We start from the raw sequence: 19,298 nt of genomic DNA on the forward strand, positions 1-19,298 counted from the left end.
TGCAATCAGTCCCAGCATGCGCTGCGCCTTCGCTGTATCTCTTGTGACTGGTCGAGGATGCCGAAGAGCAGGGTGCAAATCGAGCTGCGATTGGTCTTGCGCTAACATGGCCATGTGGATCATCGTTTGGTAAGTCGCCAACCAGCGATATCAAGAAGGGAAAGAGCGAGTGTATTGAAGGCCAAAACGAACGTAGGCACAAACAAAACAACAGGGCGGCGCACAAGAATTACTATTTCGCGACGGCGTGGGACAACATCGTGATTATCTGCATTCGCAATGCCACCGTTAGGGTAACCTAACACGAGGGCTGGGGTTGCACGTCCAGCCCACCAGCATTATCGCGGCTACACAAGACTTAACAGAACCGTTTCAAAGCTGCAGACCGTGCAAAATCAACGTTAGCTCATCTTACACGACAGGCGTGCTTGCTCATTCGCTGCTGGGGGATGTTCTCAAGGTTGTGCTGTTATCTTTCGCTCGGCTTGAGAGCGAACGATGCTAAAAATAGCCGCTAGGAATACGTGAACGCCACGACGCTTGTGGCAATGGGTAGTTCGAGGGTTGGTCAGAGTCACGAGAGGTGGGATTCGCGTGGATAAGGTTACGAGTTCGCTGATGCAGCGGGCTGGCTTTGCCGGCGATCCAAATTGGAGTCATGATGCACACCGAGAGAGCAATTTGCAGGACAACGGCTCACTGCATTTCAACGTCGTACTGTCGTCCTGGTTGCGAGTTGTGCATTGTTGTTCTGCATTGCTTGGTGTTAAAGTTAAGTGCTGGTGGCTGGTCAAAAGGCAAACCTCTCACGGTCAGCGGAAGCGATCGTCGTACGCTGGCCGCGTCTTATGGTAACGAACGGAAGCGACGGCAAGTAGCGTTCACCGGTAGTTCAACCACCTGGGCATGGAGAGGCTATGGTCGAATTTGTAACAATGGCATTGTTTGTGCACTTGGTGTCTGCTTGAGGGGCAGCAGCCCATGTGATGTATAGAGACCTGTCCAGGTTTCAATCCACCAAAATGTTATTCTGTAGACTCTAGGCTGATCATCATCGAAGAAATGGGTTGCGAGAGCTTTCGGAGATGAAAGATTGGTGTTTGCGCGGTACGCTCAACTGAGTATCTGAGAATGCCACATGTCGAGCCCTCAGTCATCTCCTCGTTACTTTGCAAAGTGAGAAACCCATTGCCAACTAGTTGCATGGCCACTCTCGAATCTATCATGAATTTATCCATCACCGCAATACGTTCACAAAAGCTGTCGTGGTTCGCTCGCTGCGAGCACGTGATCATGGCAGACCGGAAGTCGCGCTCGACACTAGCGCGCCTTCCGCGCCAAGAAGTTCATCGAAGCTCTGAGCAAAAGTTACGGACAGACGACAGCCTTCCACCCCAAACCTACCCCACACTGTCAAGTTACGCGCAACACGATGCCCGGTCAGCGCGCAGGAAAGAGCTCTAGGGCTGTCGGTCCCTCCGATGGGGGCTCGTCTGGCAAGCAGTCTCTGAGCGAGGCACAAGAATCAGAACTGTACGGCAACGGCGGCGACATGTCTGGCTACAATCTGTCCATCGCCGCTGCAGACGGGGACGACGACATGGAAGATGCCGGACTCAATGGAAGGTCCCTGGTTGGACAATACACAGCAACGAAAGACATGCTAAACGAGTTTGCGCATGGCGACACTGCGGAGGCAGATATTCTCGATAGCCGCGAGAAGCAGGCGCAGATTGCATCACGCGAGACCGACTACCAGCGAAGGAGATTCGACCGCAGACTATCACCAGAGCGCGCCGATGCTTTCGCTAAAGACGGGCAACAAGGAGAGGGCGCGACATACAAGGAGGTCATGGCGGCGCGACAGCTAGAACGTGAGGAGGAACGCGTCAGGAGGGTCATCGAGGAGAAGGAGAAGTCTGGCGGCAATGAAGTGCTGGACCACAAGCCTACGCTGAAGGATGATGCTCCAGCACCCGTCAACGGCGACAAGACTCCACCCATAGAGAAGAAGCGCAAGAGGAGAAGATGGGACGAGGGCGCCGCCGACGAAGCTCCAGCTGTCAAGGCAGAGGTAAAAGAAGAGCCGGAAGTCAAGAAGTCGAGATGGGAGACGGGACCGGAGGAACAAAAGGCCCCAGCACGATCACGATGGGACACCACCGCAGTAGCACCCTCGAGTGGCGCACCACCAGCACCAGCTACAGGTGCGAATGGCGCACGTCCTGCGATGCCCGCATACGCCTTCGGTACAGACATCTCCAACCGCAACGCCCCGCTATCCGACGAGCAGCTTGATATGATGCTCCCCGGCGAGTCTGAGGGCTACAAGGTGCTTAAGCCACCGCCAGGCCACGAGCCAGTACGCCGCCCTGTGGGCGTTCCACAGCTACCCACGGGATATCAAGGCTTCTTGATCCCAGAAGCAGACAACAGCTTGGCGGCCATGGGCAAGCAGCTACCAACGGAGATCCCAGGTGTTGGCGATCTGCAGTTCTTCAAGAACGAGGACATGAAGTACTTTGGCAAACTCACCGACGGAGCTGACGAGAACGAGATGACCGTGGAAGAACTCAAGGAGCGCAAGATCATGAGACTACTCCTGAAGGTCAAGAACGGAACACCGCCCATGCGAAAGACCGCGCTGCGACAGCTCACGGACAATGCTCGCCAGTTCGGAGCAGGAGCTCTGTTCAACCAGATCTTGCCCCTATTGATGGAACGTACATTGGAGGACCAGGAGCGCCATCTGCTTGTCAAGGTCATTGATCGTGTCTTGTACAAGCTTGACGATCTTGTACGACCATATGTGCACAAGATCTTGGTAGTCATTGAGCCACTGCTCATTGATCAAGACTACTATGCACGAGTGGAAGGTCGAGAGATTATCTCAAACCTTGCAAAGGCTGCTGGCCTTGCACACATGATCAGTACAATGCGTCCAGATTTGGATCACCAGGACGAATACGTACGAAACACAACTGCTCGAGCTTTTGCAGTCGTCGCGTCTGCTCTCGGTATCCCAGCTCTTCTCCCCTTCCTCCGCGCTGTGTGCAGGTCGAAGAAGTCATGGCACGCTCGTCACACCGGTGTGAAGATTGTGCAGCAGATCCCCATCCTGATGGGTTGTGCTATCTTGCCCCACCTGAAAGGTCTCGTTGAATGTATCGGAGAGAACCTGAACGATGAACAGCCAAAGGTCCGCATGGTCACAGCCCTCGCCCTTGCTGCGCTTGCCGAAGCCGCCAGCCCATACGGTATCGAGTCTTTCGACGATATTCTCAACCCTCTATGGACAGGTGCTCGACGACAGCGTGGCAAGGCTCTTGCTTCTTTCCTGAAAGCTGTGGGTTATGTCATCCCGCTTATGGACGAGGAGTACTCCAACTACTACACCAGTCAGATCATGGAGATTGTCATTCGAGAGTTCCAATCGCCAGATGAGGAAATGAAGAAGGTCGTCTTGAAGGTGGTCTCCCAATGTTCGAACACAGCAGGTGTTACACCAGTATATCTGAAGGACAACGTGCTGCCGGAATTTTTCAAGCACTTCTGGGTACGACGTATGGCTCTCGACAAGCGAAACTACCGCCAAGTCGTGGACACCACAGTCGACCTCGCTCAGAAGGCCGGTGTCGCTGAGATCGTTGGCCGCATCGTTAACAATATGAAGGACGAGAACGAAGCATACCGCAAGATGACAGTCGAGACCGTTGACAAAGTCATCAGCACACTCGGTGCGCATGATGTAGACCAGCGCTTAGAGGAGCAGCTGATCGACGGTGTCCTCGTTGCATTCCAGGATCAGACTATCGAAGATCCCATTGTCATTGATGGTTTCGCTACCGTTGTCAATGCACTAGGCGAGCGCACAAAGACCTACCTCCCACAGATCGTTGCTACAGTTCTCGCTCGTCTGAACAACAAGTCTGCTACTGTGCGACAGCAAGCGGCAGATCTGATCTCGCGCATCACGTTCGTTATGCAGAAGTGTGATGAAGACCCGCAGCTGATCAAACTTGCTCAGGCCCTGTACGAGTACCTCGGTGAAGAATACCCAGAGGTCCTCGGTTCGATCTTGGGCGCTCTCCGTGCCATTGTTACTGTCGTCGGTCTTCACGCCATGCAACCACCCATCAAAGATCTCTTGCCTCGACTCACACCTATTCTTCGTAACCGACACGAAAAGGTGCAGGAAAACACAATCGATCTTGTTGGTCGTATTGCTGATCGTGGTGCTAACTACGTCAACCCGCGCGAATGGATGCGAATTTGCTTCGAGCTGCTGGACATGTTGAAAGCACACAAGAAGGGCATTCGACGTGCTGCCAACAACACATTCGGTTATATAGCCAAAGCCATTGGTCCTCAGGATGTGTTGGCCACACTGCTTGGTAACCTGCGTGTTCAGGAACGTCAGTCCCGCGTCTGTACCGCTGTCGCCATCGGTATCGTCGCCGAAACTTGCGCTCCCTTCACAGTCCTACCTGCTCTGATGAACGAGTACCGTGTACCAGAGCTCAACGTTCAGAACGGTGTGCTCAAGTCACTGTCATTCATGTTCGAATACATTGGCGAAATGGCCAAGGACTATGTATACGCCATCACGCCTCTGCTTGAAGACGCCCTCATCGACCGAGACCAAGTGCATCGCCAGACCGCCGCGTCAGTCGTCAAGCACGTCGCCCTTGGCTGTGTTGGTCTAGACTGCGAAGATGCCATGATCCACCTGCTCAACCTTTTGTGGCCCAACCTGTTCGAAACCAGCCCTCACGTCATCGACCGCATCGTCGAGGCTATTGAGGGTATCCGCAATGCTGTCGGCACACCACTGGTCATGAACTATGTATGGGCTGGTCTCTTCCACCCTGCCCGTAAGGTCCGACAACCATACTGGCGCATTTACAACGATGCATACGTGCAGTCAGCCGACGCAATGGTGCCTGCATACCCTACGTTCGAGGAGGAAAACATGAGGAGACACGAGCTGGACATCTTCATCTAAAAGTGAGAGCATTCGACCTTTCTTTGGTATTGTCGCCCACCATGTGTATCATTATCGGCGAGTAGATTGGAGTTTTGGGCGTTGTTAACCTTGTATAAGAGCGACGCAGGCAGCCTTCCGTGCAACAGCCTTCACAGGGAACGATAGTTGGACACTAAGTATGGTAACGAAATACAATCTGTAACCCATTTACAAGCTGATCCAATCTAGATCTTCGTGACTTGCTCTTCTGATTACATCCGTACTCTATATTCATGCGGTAAGTCCTACGTGCCGTCCCTCCCAGTGCTAACACTTTAACAATAATTCGCTCTCTTGCCTGAAACGCTTCAGGCACTCATTTCTTCGGAGAACCCGTCAACCGAGCGTCTCGATTGCTGGTTCCTTCCGACGTCCTCGTCGGGTTCGTACTGCTCGATTTCCCTGGTCTTGTCAGCAACAGACCATAGTAAGTTCTCTCGGACAACTGTCGCCTATTCAGATCGACCATTTGCCTCGCCAACATGGATGCTTGCAGGGCAATGAGAGTGTCTTTTTGTGCTGATATATTCGCTGTGATCCCTCGCACCCTTTGTCTGCGAAGGAACCACGTCATTCTTGAGAAAGTGTCGAGCTTCTGTTCACATCGTCAGAACAACGGTTGTGGTGAAGTACGGTCGTCTTGCTTACCTTGCCCTGCAGCTGTGACAACATCTCTTTGTTTAACTTTACATCCCACGATTGTACCTTCGCAATGATCCCTAGTAGAACGTCCTTCTCGTTACCAGTTGCATATTCTACTTAGGTGTCAAAAACCTGTCGCTAGATGTATACAGAGACAACCATGTTGTTCTGCGCGCTGAATCACGTCTACTGCAATGACCCATACTACGTGCAGGACTTGACCAGGCGTACACAGCCTGGTCATCGTGCAGTTATAACAAAGATCAGTTTGACCTGCCCGTGCAGCGAGATGGTTGAACGATAGTCCGGCTATCTCCTTTCATGCTTCCTGGCTTGATGCCGGTACATGTGTGTTGCGTACGTTGCGTACAAAAGCATTGCTGCGACGATCGCATTGCGACCGTGAGCATCGTCAAGGATATCAGGGCCATCCCAGGCAAGCCGGATATTGAGGTGTGGATCGTCTAACGACTGGAGTATCGGCTTTCCACGCGCCTTCCTGCTCAAACCTCAAGGATGGGCGAGGGGAGTTGGGGGCGTTGTTTGGGCGAGCGTTGGGGGTTACTTCGAACGTCATCGAGGATGTCAAGCCATGCTGGATGCGAAGGCTCGAGAGACTAAGAGTAAGGGGGGCAAGCCTTGCGCTTTTATGCAGCAGAGCTTTCGATGTGAAGGAGCACGAGGAACACGCGTCTTGCTTGAGGCAACTATGGAAAGAGGCCAGCATTTGGACCTGCCCGAACAGTCTTTGTAGGTCTGTGTGCGATCTCCACCAATAACCATGTTGATCATGTCCGGGACATTTGAACAATCACCATGTTATGTGTACAGTGGCCGAGCAAAGAATAAAGAGGCGGGGACCAAATACGTAATATAGCTGGTACATTCATCGTGAGACGGCGCTTCATGTTTATTGCTTGTAGGCATTTATGAAGGCAGCTACCAAATCAGGAACATATGCCTTGATTGGGGAAAGAAATAGCCGATCTGCACCTATGATTGTCCGTTCGTCAATTTGAGAGATACCTATCGCGTTTGTTCTGAATTCGTCTTTTGGTCCGACAGGACAGATCTGGACCATAGCTTGCACATATACTCGATTTTGGGGAACAAAAGGAAACGCTGTGGATGTAGAGAGATGCAGGAGCAGGAGCAGGAGCAGGAGCGAGGGGGATGTTTATATACATGATTGGCCGCCTCACAGCTTGATCTGCCAATCACTAAGCCTGAACCCACGGTCAAACGAAGGAAGACATACGTGACGTTTGTGAAAGTCCAAGACCAGTTCGTTATTACTGTCGCTATCTATAGGAATGCCATCGCTATGCATACACTCTACAATGCTTCCAATCCAACACCCATCAGCATACCGCCACCTAAACAGCACTCACATCCAATCCAGCCTTCTCCAATCCATCCTTGAACAGATCCTTGACATCCTTCGCCTCGCCCTCACTCTTCATCTGCTGCAACAGCATAGCCTCCACGGCATTAATCCCCGCCTCGTCAGCTTTACTCAGCGCCGGCGTCGCAGTCCCGCTTGTAATAGCACCCTTCTTCTTCCCCTTGTTCGAGCCAGCATCATCCTGCTCCTCACCCTGCACCATCTTATCCAGCTCCAACTTGCTCACACCCAGTGCGTAAATCTGCTCTTCAACCGTGTTCTTAGTGACCAGGCGGACGACTTCGACTTCGCGCGTCTGGCCGACGCGGTGCGCGCGGTTTTCGGCCTGGATGTCGTCTTGTGGGTTGAAGCTGCTGTCGAAGATGACGACTTTGTTTGCGCACGCGAGGTTGATGCCTGCGCCGCCGGATTTGGTGGAGAGCATGAACACGGGGATGGAGGTGTCGGAGTGGAATACGTCCATCAACCCTTGCCGCTCAGCGATTGGAGTGGAGCCGTCCATACGCATGAAGGGGATGTCGTGGTCGTCGAAGACCCAGCCAAGGATATCCATAACGCTTGTGAATTGTGAGAAGACGAGCGCTCGGTCGCCGTTGGCTTTGTACTTTTTCAGCAGCTTGAGGAGGGTTTGGACTTTGCCGCTGTCCATCCACTCACGATCCTTGAGCTCGAACTTCTTCAGAGCGCCCGGGTATTTGAGAGCCAGGTGGTGGCATTGGTAGTCTTGATACAGCTGCAGTTCTTCGTAGATGATGTCCGGGTTGCTCTCTGCGAAGGTGTCTTCGCGTAAGCATGCCTTGGACATCTTTCGGATTTTGTCGTCGGTGTATCGGTGGCGGAAGAGGAGTGGGTGGATAGCTGCCTGTCGGAGCTTCATCATGACGTTTGCGTGATCCTTTACAGGGAGGCCAGCGGCGCGGTCGAGGAGAATCTTGCGCTGCTTCTGCAACTGCTTATCGTACAAAGTCTTTTGTGTGCCGGTGAGCTCACAATACTCAACACGGCAAGTCTTCTTGGGCAGATGCTTCAGCACCTGAGCCTTCTTGCGGCGAAGTATGAAGGGCGTCAGCATGGTTCGAGCGCGCTGGACACGCTGTGCCGAAAGCAGAGTGCTGTGAGAATTGCTCTCGGTGACCTTAGCCTTGTGCTTGAACAGGATCTGTAGCATCTCTTGCACACTGTCGTCCTGCTTGTCGTAGAAGACGTCCGGCATCAGGAAACCAAGGATGGACATGAGCTCTTGCAGACTGTTCTGCAGCGGCGTACCCGTCAGAAGAATTCTGCACTTCGGTGTGATTCGCATCAAGCTCTTGTATCGTGCAGTGTTTGCGTTCTTCAGGACATGACCTTCATCGAATATGCAAATCTGGGGCTTGCACTTTCGCAGGAAAGCGTTGTCCTCCTTCCTGTACGCCAGATCGTAGGTAGTGATGATGACGTCGCAATTCCCGGTCTCAATGTTGTCTCGAATGGTGTCTTGCGATTCGAACCGCTCGGCTTGCGAGCCATAGTACGGTGTGAAGCTGATCTTTCTTGAGAAGCGCTCGAACTCACGACACCAGTTCTCCAGCGTGGATCCAGGCACAATGATCAGCGTTGGCCGCCCTTCTCCTTGCTCTTTGAGGTGCGACAGGAACGCGATGACTTGGCAAGTCTTGCCCAAACCCATGTCGTCGGCTAAAATACCAGAGATGCCGTTCTGCCATAGCAGGTTCAGCCAGTTCAGACCAACAACCTGGTAGTCCTTCAGCTGGATGTCGTCGTTCATGATAGCTGGCTGCGTCAGGAGCTTGATCTTGCTGCTAATCTTACGAAGGCCGCCGCTCTCAGTGTCGCTGCCATGACCGCTCTTGGGTGTGTGGTATCCAGAATCGCGGGCCGAGCTGGTGTCACTGCTGTCATCCAGAGTAACTGCATCCACCTCGCCATCTGTTGATGCGCCGAAAATACTAATGCCCCAGCGCGCCATGCCAGCTACCATCGGCTTTCCAAGGCCCTCGCACTGCTTGACAACCGAGTCAATCGTCGAGTACGCATCCCACATGTCTTCGGCAGACTCGACCAGTCGAGCACCGAACGTGATCCTGGGTTTGCGTGCCTTCTTCTTACCCTTCTCCTGCTCTTCTTTCGCCTTCGCGTCTACGTGGATTGTCCGAACCGCTTCCAAAGACTTGAAAGGCCGCTGTTTTAGCAGCTCGTCTATGTCCTCCTCCTTGTGGCCGGACAAATCGACCATTGCCTCGACAGAGCAATCGTTGAAGAAGTCTAGCAGTTTCGACTCGCTGAACTTGTGGTCCTTCTCCGAGTTCGCCCCAGCATCCGAGTCGTCGTCCGATATAGCAATGATCCCGTCATCATCATCATCATCATCATCATCAATTGAGACCACGACCGGCGCTTTCGCTTGTGGTTTGACCTCCTTGCTCTGCGGTCGCGGCGGCGTCATAGTATCGTCGTCACTCCCAGGGTCCACCTTTCGCCTCCCGCGAACGAGTCTCCGTTTCTTGGGTTGCTCGGCATCTGTTGTCGCAGGGCTCGCAGTCGCGCTTGGGGTACTATACGTCGGTGCCTGCTTCGAGTACTTGTCCATCAGCGACTTCACGGGTGCGTTGAGTTTACGCTGCGCCGTCTTCTTGGGCTCTGCGACGCTCGTGCTGCGCTTCGCGACACCGATCTGCGGCGACTTGAGCAGCTCATCGTCCGAATCCTCTTCGATGAGATGTGCCGAAGCATCCTCGAAGTGGCCGTTCTTGTTCACGAGTGCCTTGTAAAGCACGCTAACAGGTTTGTTTCCGAAGATGGCCTGTAGCCTCGTTGTCTTCCTTCGGAGATCGAAATCCTGAATGTCACTCAACGCCAGACCGTCACCGACTGTCAGATCCACGTCTACCGGCATGGCGCGACTCGGTCCACCCTGTCGAGGCAAAGGCCTCACCTTCTTCGGCGGTGGACTCTGGCTCCGCGTGACTTCATCAACACCGCGCTTCCGTGACGCCTGCTGCACGACCTTGTATGCATAGCCTGAAAGATCCCAGCTCGGCGGCTTCGGTGGTGTTTCCTCGACTCTTGACGCGCGACTGCCCATCTCCACCTTACTGAGCGGGATGTTCGACCTGAATGACGACTCGTCCTCGTCTGGGTCGCGTTCGACAGGCGCGTCGTCCGAAGTGAGATCGAACACAGGTTTGCGAACAGCTTGCGGGGGAAAGAAGCCCGTGCCTGGCGGAGCCATCGGGTTGAAGCCGTACGGGCGCTGTGTCTGTGCTTGCGACTGTAACTGCGACTGCGATTGTGCAGCGGGCGAAGAGAGGCGCTCCAGACCGGGCGACGAGCGTGGGACTTGCAGTCGCGGCGAGGTTCCGAGTTCGATTGGAAGTGTACGGTTCGCTCTCGGCGTGAGCAATTGCGTGGGCTGGGTGGCATCAGACGTGAAGTATTGCGGGCGGGCGGGCATAGGCTGTGTAGGCTGGGTGACGTAGGCGCCCTGCTTGTCTGGACTGCTGGAGCGCCTTCGATGCGGGGCGGGTGGAGGCGAGGAAGACATTATGGGGTCCTCGGGGCACATTGTGCGGGTGGAAGTTCGAGTCGGGTAGTATTGAAGTTGCCGGAGGGCTCGCGGCAGTGATGGACAGGCGCGCTGGAAATCCAGTGACAAAAGTCAACAGCCAGACTGTGAAAGGGTGAACGAAGCGCCAGACGTGTCAGCCATGCAGTGTGTGAAAACCGCAGACTGAAAGGCGCGAGAGGAAGACAAGGTAGGAACTTAAAAGTGGCCGGGACGTTTGTTTCTTGTGCTTCGACTTCAGGCGCGCTTTTCGATGGGCGCGTTAAGTGGTGGCCAGTGCGCCAACTACGTTGATGGGGCTTTCGACTTGGATTCGGCCGGCGTGCCTGTCCAGGGCTGTGAAGGCGTCCACGCAAAGTCGACCTCCAAACAACAACCAAAACCAGACAAGATGACAACACGAAGAATCGTGAACGACGAGAAGACGAGTCTGGACTACGATGGCAGGAGCGCGCCGGGGCCGTCGAACACCTCACCTGCCGTTCCTTCGTGAGTGTTTGCCTGCCATTTCTGTGGAAGCCGTCTGGGGTGCATCGTTGCTGCCTATGCACCTTAACTTCATACCTACGCTTCCAGCGTTGCGAGTGTTTTGTTCAATATCAGAGCCCTTCTCATGTAGTACACAGTGTTCCTAACTTCTCCAGCGGCGTCATCTTCAAGTTGATGTCCTTTACATTCGCCATGATTACATTACCGATTGGCACCTACTTCTTCACCAACGCCTACGTGTTCAATGGCAAGTTATGTCACACCCTCTTTGGTGCGGGCTGACAGTTTCAGGCAACGCAACATATGCTGGTGGTCTAGCTGCTCTCATGGCGAACGTTGTCCTCATCGGCTACGTGATCATGGCCTTCCTGGACGACCAGAAAGAGCAGGCAGAAGAGGCGGACAAGGAAAAGAAGCAGTTGTAGTATAGCCGACTCGGAAGGGGTGCAGGTCGCGGGAGAACACGAGCAGATACTGCCTCACTGCAAGGACACGAAGAAGTGCCTTGGTTGAGGAAGTCGGAGAGAGGAGAGAGGAGAGTGGTGCACTCCAGGACACAAGGGTCACACGCATCGTAGTCGAAGGATCGAAGAGCAAAAGTTCAGGCCAAAATAACACGCTGCATTACAAATTACTACGTAGCTTTTGCACATGCCAAATGCAAGAATCTCCTGTTAGCATACGCATACGCCTAAGGAGTGACTTCCCCTCCGTCCCATATCTGCGCCCATACTCCATCGTGTACCTATGCCCAATACCATGTCATGGCTAAGAATGCCTTTACCTCGGCCGTGACATCTGTTGGGAGATGCTGATTGTCCTCCAAAATGCAAGAATGTGGTATATGGTCATCAAAATCGTCCACCACATACTCGCTCACGCCGTCTCCTGCACACCTTCGATTCAAGAGAGGGGGCTGGTTAGTCCTTGCTGAACCGCCTCTTGAACCAACTCCTCCTCTTGTCCTCGCCGCCTGCGCTCTCTTTCCTCAGCACGCCTGGCCTACCTGCCGGTGCGACACCGCCCTCTCCACCACCAAGCTTGATCGGCGCCGCCTTTGGGGGCGCTGTCTTCGCGGTATGTGGAGGCGGCGGCGGCACACCATACTGCTGTTGTTGGTTCGGCACGTATCCTCCCTGCTGCTGTCCGTACTCTTCTCTGATCGGGCCGCCGTAGCCATTCGCGCCGTATTGGTCGCCCGTATCGCCCTGTGGCGGGCGAACAGGCATCGAGCGCTCAATGGACGAGTTCTCGCTGTTGGGGTCGGTACCGTAGGCACCATCGCTGTGGCTTCCATTAGAGCCATTCGTGTGCACCGTATCGCGGCTCTGCTGGTAACCATTCGGCGGTGTCTGGCCATATATGTTCTGTCCCTGGCTCATGCGGCCGCCCTGGCTTCCCCACCCAGAGTCAGACTGCATGCGGTTGCCATAGCGAACTCTTGGTGGTCCGCCGACGGGGCCACCCTGGCCGTAGCCATTGTCGTAGGAGTCGCGGGGAGGACGTCCGTGGCTCTGGTTGCCGTAGTAGCTGTTGGAAGAGTAGCGCTGGGCGTCTGGTCCACCGCCGTAGTAGGAGGATCTGCGCGAGGCGCCGCCGTAGTTGGACATGACGTCGGTCTGGTCCGAGTGCATCTGCGAGGCGCGGCGGCGGTATTCGCCATCAATGGCGGCTTCAAACGAGCGGATGGTGTCGAGCGGACGCTCCCATCGCGAGCGAGTGGGGTTGGAGAGGTCGGGTTCGGCTGGTGTTGTTGTTAGCAATGTGTTCTTTCTGTATGTAGGACAAGACTCGCCAATCAAGTTGCCATTGGCATCGCTGTGTTGGAAGGAGCGGAGGGACTGGAGCGTGGGCTTCTCGAGCGCAGCAGCGACTGGCAAACATCAGCATGCAATTCACAATGTCTCCAAGAATGCACAATGCAGGACATACTGGGCTGGGCTTCGTTCATGGCGGCGTTCGGGTTCGCCTTGGTGGTGGGATCGTAGTGGGTCTTGCGGCGCTCGCTGTCGCTCTCTTTGCGACTGTGCTTGCTCTTAGGGCCCGTGGAGCTGGTGTTGTGGTTGTGGTTGCTGTTGTTGTTGTTGCTGTTGTCTTGGGAGCCCTGGCTGCGAAAACTAAAGGCGCTGGACTTCGCGCGCGCACGCCCTTGGTCAGGCCTAACCTGCTGCGAATCCATCGTGGCCGACATGTCCCAGTTTTCCTAAAACGCTACGGCTACAATGAGGCTGGTGAGCGGGTAGAGCGGAGCACTGTAGCAACCGTCTGCGATCGAGTGGAGCGCGGCGAAGTGTTGGGGTGCGGTGTGAGCTGTGCGTGGGGATCCGCTGAAATGAAGGCGATAGCGATAACGTGGTGCGACGGCGATGTTTCGTCTGCGCGCACGATGGTGGTGATGGCGATGCAGAGCGAGCGCAGTGAGGACGACCGATGGCGCGACGGCGGCGGTATTATCAACTGCTCCAGAGGCCGCGCAATAGTGAATGTTGAGCCCGGCTGGACTGCGTAATGGAGCGATACACGGGAAGGCGGAGCTGCTGGAGCCAATGACAAGGTGGAGGATCGCCTGCAAGCTTCTGAAACGCTCTGTACGCCGAGTGTAAGACACTGCCTCACACGTCAATGATCGCCTCAGACAGTGGAACGACGGTGAGCAACGTGCTGTTGATGCCTGACAATGACTGCCCCTTCACAAAGCAGAGTCGAGTTCATTCGTTCACTGTTGTTGTGCACGCAAACACTCGTCTATTCCTCGCCACCGGCCGCTGCAATCGCTGCGCAGCCGCTTGTATCCTAAAAAAAAAGCGGTCATTCTTGGAAATAGCCCAGCCACACACTCGATGAATCAAGTTTACCACCCAGCCCAGCCCCGTGGCAACCGCACCACATGGCTCCAGTGACATGCAGTCGACCAGCCATTTTACTCTGCGCTGTACGAGGGATTGCTAGCGAACATCTTGAGTCTTCACACCGCATCGCGCTGCATAACTCCTCAAGCACACGCTGTTCGTCTGGGTAACCTGTCGTGATTACACGCACATCTGTACTCGCACAACCTACGCCCCAAAGCAGTAAAGCCGATGCACGCTGCGTGTCCAGCTTGGTACAGCCCCACGCCTGTCAGTCGCTGCTATAAACGCAGCAAGTCTAGCCTACGATGGAAAGACTTTCTGCCCATCCCAAAATCCCATGTCTGCACATCGCAATCAGCATAACAAAAGCGTTGCGCGTCTGTGGGCCGCCCATTGTTGCAGCGCCGTGCTGAGACCACGAGCGACGTCAACGTTGTGGAGCTGCGCGTGGCAGCCCGCTGCAGCTCCGCTTCAGAAATGTGGGTGGCTTGAGGCTGCCGGAAGATCTACTGCAATGCTGGCAGAATCGATAGAGGATCGTTATCACGCCCTTATCCATGCTGTGCGTCCTGCTCGCTTCGGGACGAGAACCGGTGCATGCCGCCAGTTAACGAGTCTGCTCAGTTCACGTTCAACAGCATGTGCAATGTTCACTGTGTGAGTTGAAGTGAATTGCTTTTGAATACCTCCAAGTCAAAACGCCAACAAGTAGTATATACAAGCATTTTGGTGTCCCAAAGCCATGCAAACTTAATCACTCAGCCTCCGTCTGATCATTACATCTAAGAGTGTGTAGGCATAGCAACATCCGCCTTCGTCGCAATCGCATCCTCGCTCTTCCACAGACTTGTCACGGTCTTCTGCTGTGTGTAGAATTGCAGACCGGGCTTGCCGTAGAATGTGTTGGCGCCGCCGCCGGCAATCGACTTCTTGTTTCCGGTGAAGGAGAACATGGGCAACTATGACCTGTTAGCAACCATCTCTGGACTGTGAAGGGTGGGTGAACTTACAGGTACGGGAATGGGGACGTTGATACCAACCTGACCGGCCTCAATCTCGCGCTGGAACTTGCCAGCTGTCGCACCGGAGCGTGTGAAGATGGCTGTGCCGTTACCGTACTCGTTTGCGTTGATCATCTCAATGGCCTCATCGATGGTCTCAACGTTCAAGCAAACCAGCACTGGGCCGAAGATCTCTTCGGTGTAGCACTTCATGTGAGGCTTGACGTTGGCGATGATGGTAGGGCCCACCCAGTTACCATTAGGGTACTTGCCGGACTCAGGCTTCTGGCCACGACCGTCAAGGAGGATAGTGGCACCCTCTTCTTCGGCGCTGGTAATCAAGTCTTCGATACGCTTCTTGGACTCGGGGCTGATGACGGGGCCGAGGTCGGTGTCCTTCTCGAAGCCACCGTCCATCTTGAGGGCCTTTGCGCGATCGGCAATCTCAGAGACCCATTCCTTGGTCTCGCCGACCAGGACGAGGGTGCTGAGGGCCATGCATCGCTGACCAGCGGCACCGAAAGCAGCACCAGAAATGGCGTTCAGAGCGTGGTTCTTGTTGCAGTCGGGGAGGACAGCAGCGTGGTTCTTAGCACCAAGGTTGGCCTGGACACGCTTGCCGTTGGCGGAGGCACGCGAGTAGATGTACTCTCCGGCCTTGTTGGAGCCGACGAAGCTGATGGCCTTGATGCGGGGCTCGTCGAGGATGAAGTCGACAGTCTTGGCCGAGCCGTGAATGATGTTGATGACACCGGCAGGGAAGCCGGCCTTCTCGGCTAGCTCTGCGAGAATCATGCACGCACCGGGATCGCGCTCAGAGGGCTTGATGACGACGGTGTTACCAGTAACGGCGGCGATAGGGATAGTCCAGAGAGGAATCATAGCAGGGAAGTCTGGGTAATGTGTTAGCACAATGTTGCTCTTGGGCCCAATGGGCACTCACTGAAGGGGCAGATAGCCGCTACAACACCCAATGGCTCCCTGTAGCTGCGAGTCTCCATGTCCTTCGCAACCTCAAGAACCTCGCCGGTCATCTGGGTGGTGATACCGCAGGAGGTCTCTGCGACCTGCAGACCACGGAGAACATCACCTCGCGCATCAGCAAAGGTCTTGCCCTGCTCGAGTGTGATACTGGCAGCCAGTCTGTCCCAGTTCTCACGGATGAGGTGTGTGTACTTGAACATGATCTGCTGCCTGTGAAGCAAGCTGGTCGCTTTCCATGCCGGGAACGCCTTCTCAGCGCTGTCGACCGCAGCCTTGAGCTCCTCATCGGTGCTCTGGGGGACCCTTGTTACCAGGTTGTTGGTGGCAGGGTCATTCAGATCGATCCATTGTGTTGCTTTCGAAGCTACAAACTTGTTGTCAAGGAAGTTTGGGGTGTCCTCTGGCGACTTGATCTGCTCGTGGCTCGTCACGTAGTTTTCCGCCGCAGCAACGCCCGCAGGCTTCAAGTGCTGTGCGGTGGCATGCAGCCGCCTGGCAGCGACCTTGTTGGCGCTCACTGGGGGCAACATTCTGGTGCAAAGAGGTGCTGCGCGGTGGAGAGAGGAGCGAGCGACCAGCGCCGGTATGCGTGCGATAGCTCGACGGGATGCCATGTTTCCGCTAAACCGACAGAGGATGGAAGGCAACGAGGATGAGTAGGAGCTCGATTCTACCACCAGAAAACGGGCTCAGCTACTTTTAGAAGGTTCGGAGCAGACGAGTGACCACGATAGCAATAGGCTGTTCGCGGCTTTGAAGGGAATGGGATTCCGACCTGCTTCTCGTGACCGACGGTTGATGTGGAGCACTCCCCGCTTCCGAGGTTCAATGTAGCTCTCTCCCGCACCTTGCTTCGCGGCGTTAGTCTAGTCGGAGAGAATAGCGATACGTAAACGCGATAAACGCCATACTCGATTGGGAGAGTCACTCCGAAGGTTCAGCTCCGTCATAGGACACATTGTTTTGTGTAGCAAGCACACACATGATGAAGTTGACAACAATGGTCATAGATATGATGATGTTCAAAGTTGATTCGTTATCCCAATCACAAAGTAGCGGCTATGATACACTATACGCCTTTTTACCCGAACGATATTTAACGTTGTGTCAATCAATCCCAATCGCCTTCGCGATATCAATTGCCTCCTAGACGCTTGTGTCTGGGGCTGGTCGCTATAAAACAAATTCTTCACATCTTCGTGCACCTCACTGAAACCCAACGCTCGCCGTCGCTATCTACTGGGCAGATGAGCGGGTCTGACGCTTGTTGACCTCAGCCTGTGCCTTCTCGGAGCCGGTTGCGACTGCCTGAGCGGCCTTGTCCTTGGCGTCAACAGCAGTCTTCTTAGCCTTGTCGGCCTGAGCCTTGAGCTGCTCCTTGGAGGGAGCGGCACCGGAGCCAGCGAAGAGAGAGACGAGGAGAACGAGGAGAGTGACAGCGAGAGCGGCGATACCACCAGCAACCTCAGGGACGAACTTGACTGCCTCAACGGGGTCGCGCTTGGCGATCTCGATGAAGAGATTGAGTTTCTCCTTTATGTACAGAGCTGGGTCGTCCTTGAAAACGAGGTCAGAGGGCGACTTGGGGGACTCCTTGGGCTTGGGGGCGGTGGCCTCCTCCTCGGCCTTCTCAGCCTTGTGCTTGGGGACGAAAGTCTCTTCCTCGAGCTTCTTAGCATCCTCAACGGAGTGACCGATGTAGATGTTGTCGAACAGAATGTCGTTCTGCATAGACCAGAGCTCAATACCAACGGCACCGATGGGCTCGAAGTTGGCAGGGGTCTTGTCCTCGAAGTAGTTGGGGTTGGCGATCTTGCGAGGAGCCCAGACGCCCTTGTAAGCGGGGTTGTCAATGAAGGGAGCGGTCCACTTGCCCTTGTAGGCAGGGTTCTTGATCATGGGAGGCTCCCACTTGCCGCAGCCAGAGACCTCGTCACACTTGGGGTTGGGGACGGTAGGGGCGACCCAGTCACCATCCTCCTCATCATCCCAGTCCTGGGGCTTCTCAGCCTCAGGGTCGGGGATGGTGGTGGGCTCATCCTCGAGCCAGTCCTCGGGCTTCTCGGCGGTCTCGTCGACAATCTCGAAAGGAGCGTCCTCATCCCAATCCTCGGGCTTGGTGGCCTCGGGGTCAGCGATGCGGGCCTCGTCGACCCAGTCCCCAGGCTTCTTGTCCTCAGCATCATCGATCTCAGCCTCGGGGTTGACTGCAGGGGTGAAGTCCTCGAGAAGGGTACCGTTGCGGGTAGACTCGCCGTCGATCTTGATCTCGAAGCTCTGGTCGGGCTTGACGATCAGAGTGTAAAGTGTGGAGGTCTTGACGATGCGGGCCATCGGGGGGTTCTTGAGGTGCTTCTCCTCGTATTCGCCCGTCTTGGGGTTCTTGTGCTTGAAGATGAAGTGGACCTGCCATTGTTAGCTTGGGGTGGAGCAGTTGAGGTGGAGAACCGTACCTTGTTGGTTGCACCGCACTTGTCAGGACCGAACATGATCACGTAGGGAGAGGCGTTGGAGAACTCCTCAGCGTGAAGAGCTGCCTCCTCCTTGAGGAGCTTCAAATAGGCACCACCGCACTCGAGGCCGTCTATAGACATGTTAGTTGAACGTTCATGCGCAAATACGACGCAATTGGCTTACTCTGAAGCTTGACCTCGTACTGCACAACAAGGGTATTGTCCTTGTTGTCAACAGCCTTGGGGAACTTGGCGGAGATGGCGTGGTGAGCAGCCTTGTCCTTGACGACGAGACCCTTGTCACCCTCAACACCCTTCAGGACGGTAGGCTCCTCGACGGCCCAGGTACCAATGTATGCCCACTCCTCATCGTCGGCCTTGACGTCCTTCTTTGCGTGCGAGGCCTTCCATCGGCTCTCCCAGTCGTCTGTGAACTGCTCGAGGAAAGGAGCCTTGAGTGTGGTGGGCTGTAGTCATTGTTAGCGTACAAGGTCATCAGAGGCTGTAGCGAATCACATACAGTGAAGGTCGGCTTCGCAACTGAAGTGGAGGAGGAAGCCTCAGCAGCGGGCTCTTCAGCACGCACAACGGCGGCGGCGAGCGCTGCGGTAGCTCCAATTGAGAAACGCATTATGATTACCTGCTGTCGGAGAAGGGCAGAGGTCTTGGGTGGAGAGATTCGAGGTTGAGTAGTGGAAGAGGCGCAAGCTGGGACGCAGCGGTTGATAAATAACTGCGGGAGGAAGCTCTGAACGTGAACGTGTCAACTTGGGGCTCACGATCTCATTGGCTGTTTCGCGCTACCCCTGCACTTCCGAGGCCCTAAAGCTTCATGGTTCATGACAGTTCGAGAAGAGCGAACACTTGGCCTCTCACTATAA

General features: G+C 54.9%; 7 protein-coding genes across 7 annotated transcripts; 2 read left to right on the forward strand and 5 right to left on the reverse strand.

The window, feature by feature from the left end:
- The first annotated feature begins 1,400 nt into the window (after nucleotides 1-1,400).
- Nucleotides 1,401-5,188, forward strand: BU25DRAFT_410463 (ARM repeat-containing protein). The gene has a single exon (XM_033706296.1). The coding sequence runs from the start codon at nucleotides 1,433-1,435 to the stop codon at nucleotides 5,003-5,005; it is 3,573 nt and encodes a 1,190-aa protein (XP_033561996.1). The 5' UTR covers nucleotides 1,401-1,432; the 3' UTR covers nucleotides 5,006-5,188.
- A 154-nt stretch (nucleotides 5,189-5,342) lies between these two features.
- Nucleotides 5,343-6,099, reverse strand: BU25DRAFT_421341 (uncharacterized protein; the record flags this gene model as incomplete). The annotated part of the gene is made up of 3 exons (XM_033708081.1): nucleotides 5,343-5,621; nucleotides 5,675-5,781; nucleotides 6,030-6,099. The coding sequence occupies 3 exons, from the start codon at nucleotides 6,097-6,099 to the stop codon at nucleotides 5,343-5,345; spliced, it is 456 nt and encodes a 151-aa protein (XP_033561997.1).
- Nucleotides 6,100-6,966: 867 nt separating this feature from the next.
- On the reverse strand, nucleotides 6,967-10,996 carry BU25DRAFT_410464 (uncharacterized protein). The gene has a single exon (XM_033706297.1). The coding sequence runs from the start codon at nucleotides 10,636-10,638 to the stop codon at nucleotides 7,045-7,047; it is 3,594 nt and encodes a 1,197-aa protein (XP_033561998.1). The 5' UTR covers nucleotides 10,639-10,996; the 3' UTR covers nucleotides 6,967-7,044.
- Nucleotides 10,997-11,126: 130 nt separating this feature from the next.
- Nucleotides 11,127-11,787, forward strand: BU25DRAFT_410465 (uncharacterized protein). Its single transcript, XM_033706298.1, has 2 exons — nucleotides 11,127-11,374; nucleotides 11,419-11,787. The coding sequence occupies exons 1-2, from the start codon at nucleotides 11,320-11,322 to the stop codon at nucleotides 11,550-11,552; spliced, it is 189 nt and encodes a 62-aa protein (XP_033561999.1). The 5' UTR covers nucleotides 11,127-11,319; the 3' UTR covers nucleotides 11,553-11,787.
- A 797-nt stretch (nucleotides 11,788-12,584) lies between these two features.
- On the reverse strand, nucleotides 12,585-13,306 carry BU25DRAFT_340582 (uncharacterized protein; the record flags this gene model as incomplete). The annotated part of the gene is made up of 3 exons (XM_033702816.1): nucleotides 12,585-12,871; nucleotides 12,914-13,000; nucleotides 13,060-13,306. Coding segments are annotated over 3 exons (621 nt in total), but the record flags the coding sequence as incomplete, so codon positions are not given.
- A 1,455-nt stretch (nucleotides 13,307-14,761) lies between these two features.
- On the reverse strand, nucleotides 14,762-16,494 carry BU25DRAFT_340346 (Methylmalonate-semialdehyde dehydrogenase; the record flags this gene model as incomplete). Its single annotated transcript, XM_033702809.1, has 3 exons — nucleotides 14,762-14,938; nucleotides 14,990-15,873; nucleotides 15,924-16,494. 3 exons carry the CDS (start codon nucleotides 16,492-16,494, stop codon nucleotides 14,762-14,764), a joined length of 1,632 nt encoding a protein of 543 aa, XP_033562001.1.
- A 486-nt stretch (nucleotides 16,495-16,980) lies between these two features.
- BU25DRAFT_410468 (Calreticulin-domain-containing protein) lies at nucleotides 16,981-19,130 on the reverse strand. The gene is made up of 4 exons (XM_033706299.1): nucleotides 18,938-19,130; nucleotides 18,602-18,884; nucleotides 18,418-18,548; nucleotides 16,981-18,370 (listed from the first exon to the last, which is right to left on the reverse strand). Exons 1-4 carry the CDS (start codon nucleotides 19,046-19,048, stop codon nucleotides 17,201-17,203), a joined length of 1,695 nt encoding a protein of 564 aa, XP_033562002.1. The 5' UTR covers nucleotides 19,049-19,130; the 3' UTR covers nucleotides 16,981-17,200.
- Nucleotides 19,131-19,298: the final 168 nt, after the last annotated feature.

The sequence above is a fragment of the Macroventuria anomochaeta genome, assembly GCF_010093625.1.
Source record: "Macroventuria anomochaeta strain CBS 525.71 unplaced genomic scaffold BU25scaffold_15, whole genome shotgun sequence".
Taxonomy (NCBI): domain Eukaryota; kingdom Fungi; phylum Ascomycota; class Dothideomycetes; order Pleosporales; family Didymellaceae; genus Macroventuria; species Macroventuria anomochaeta.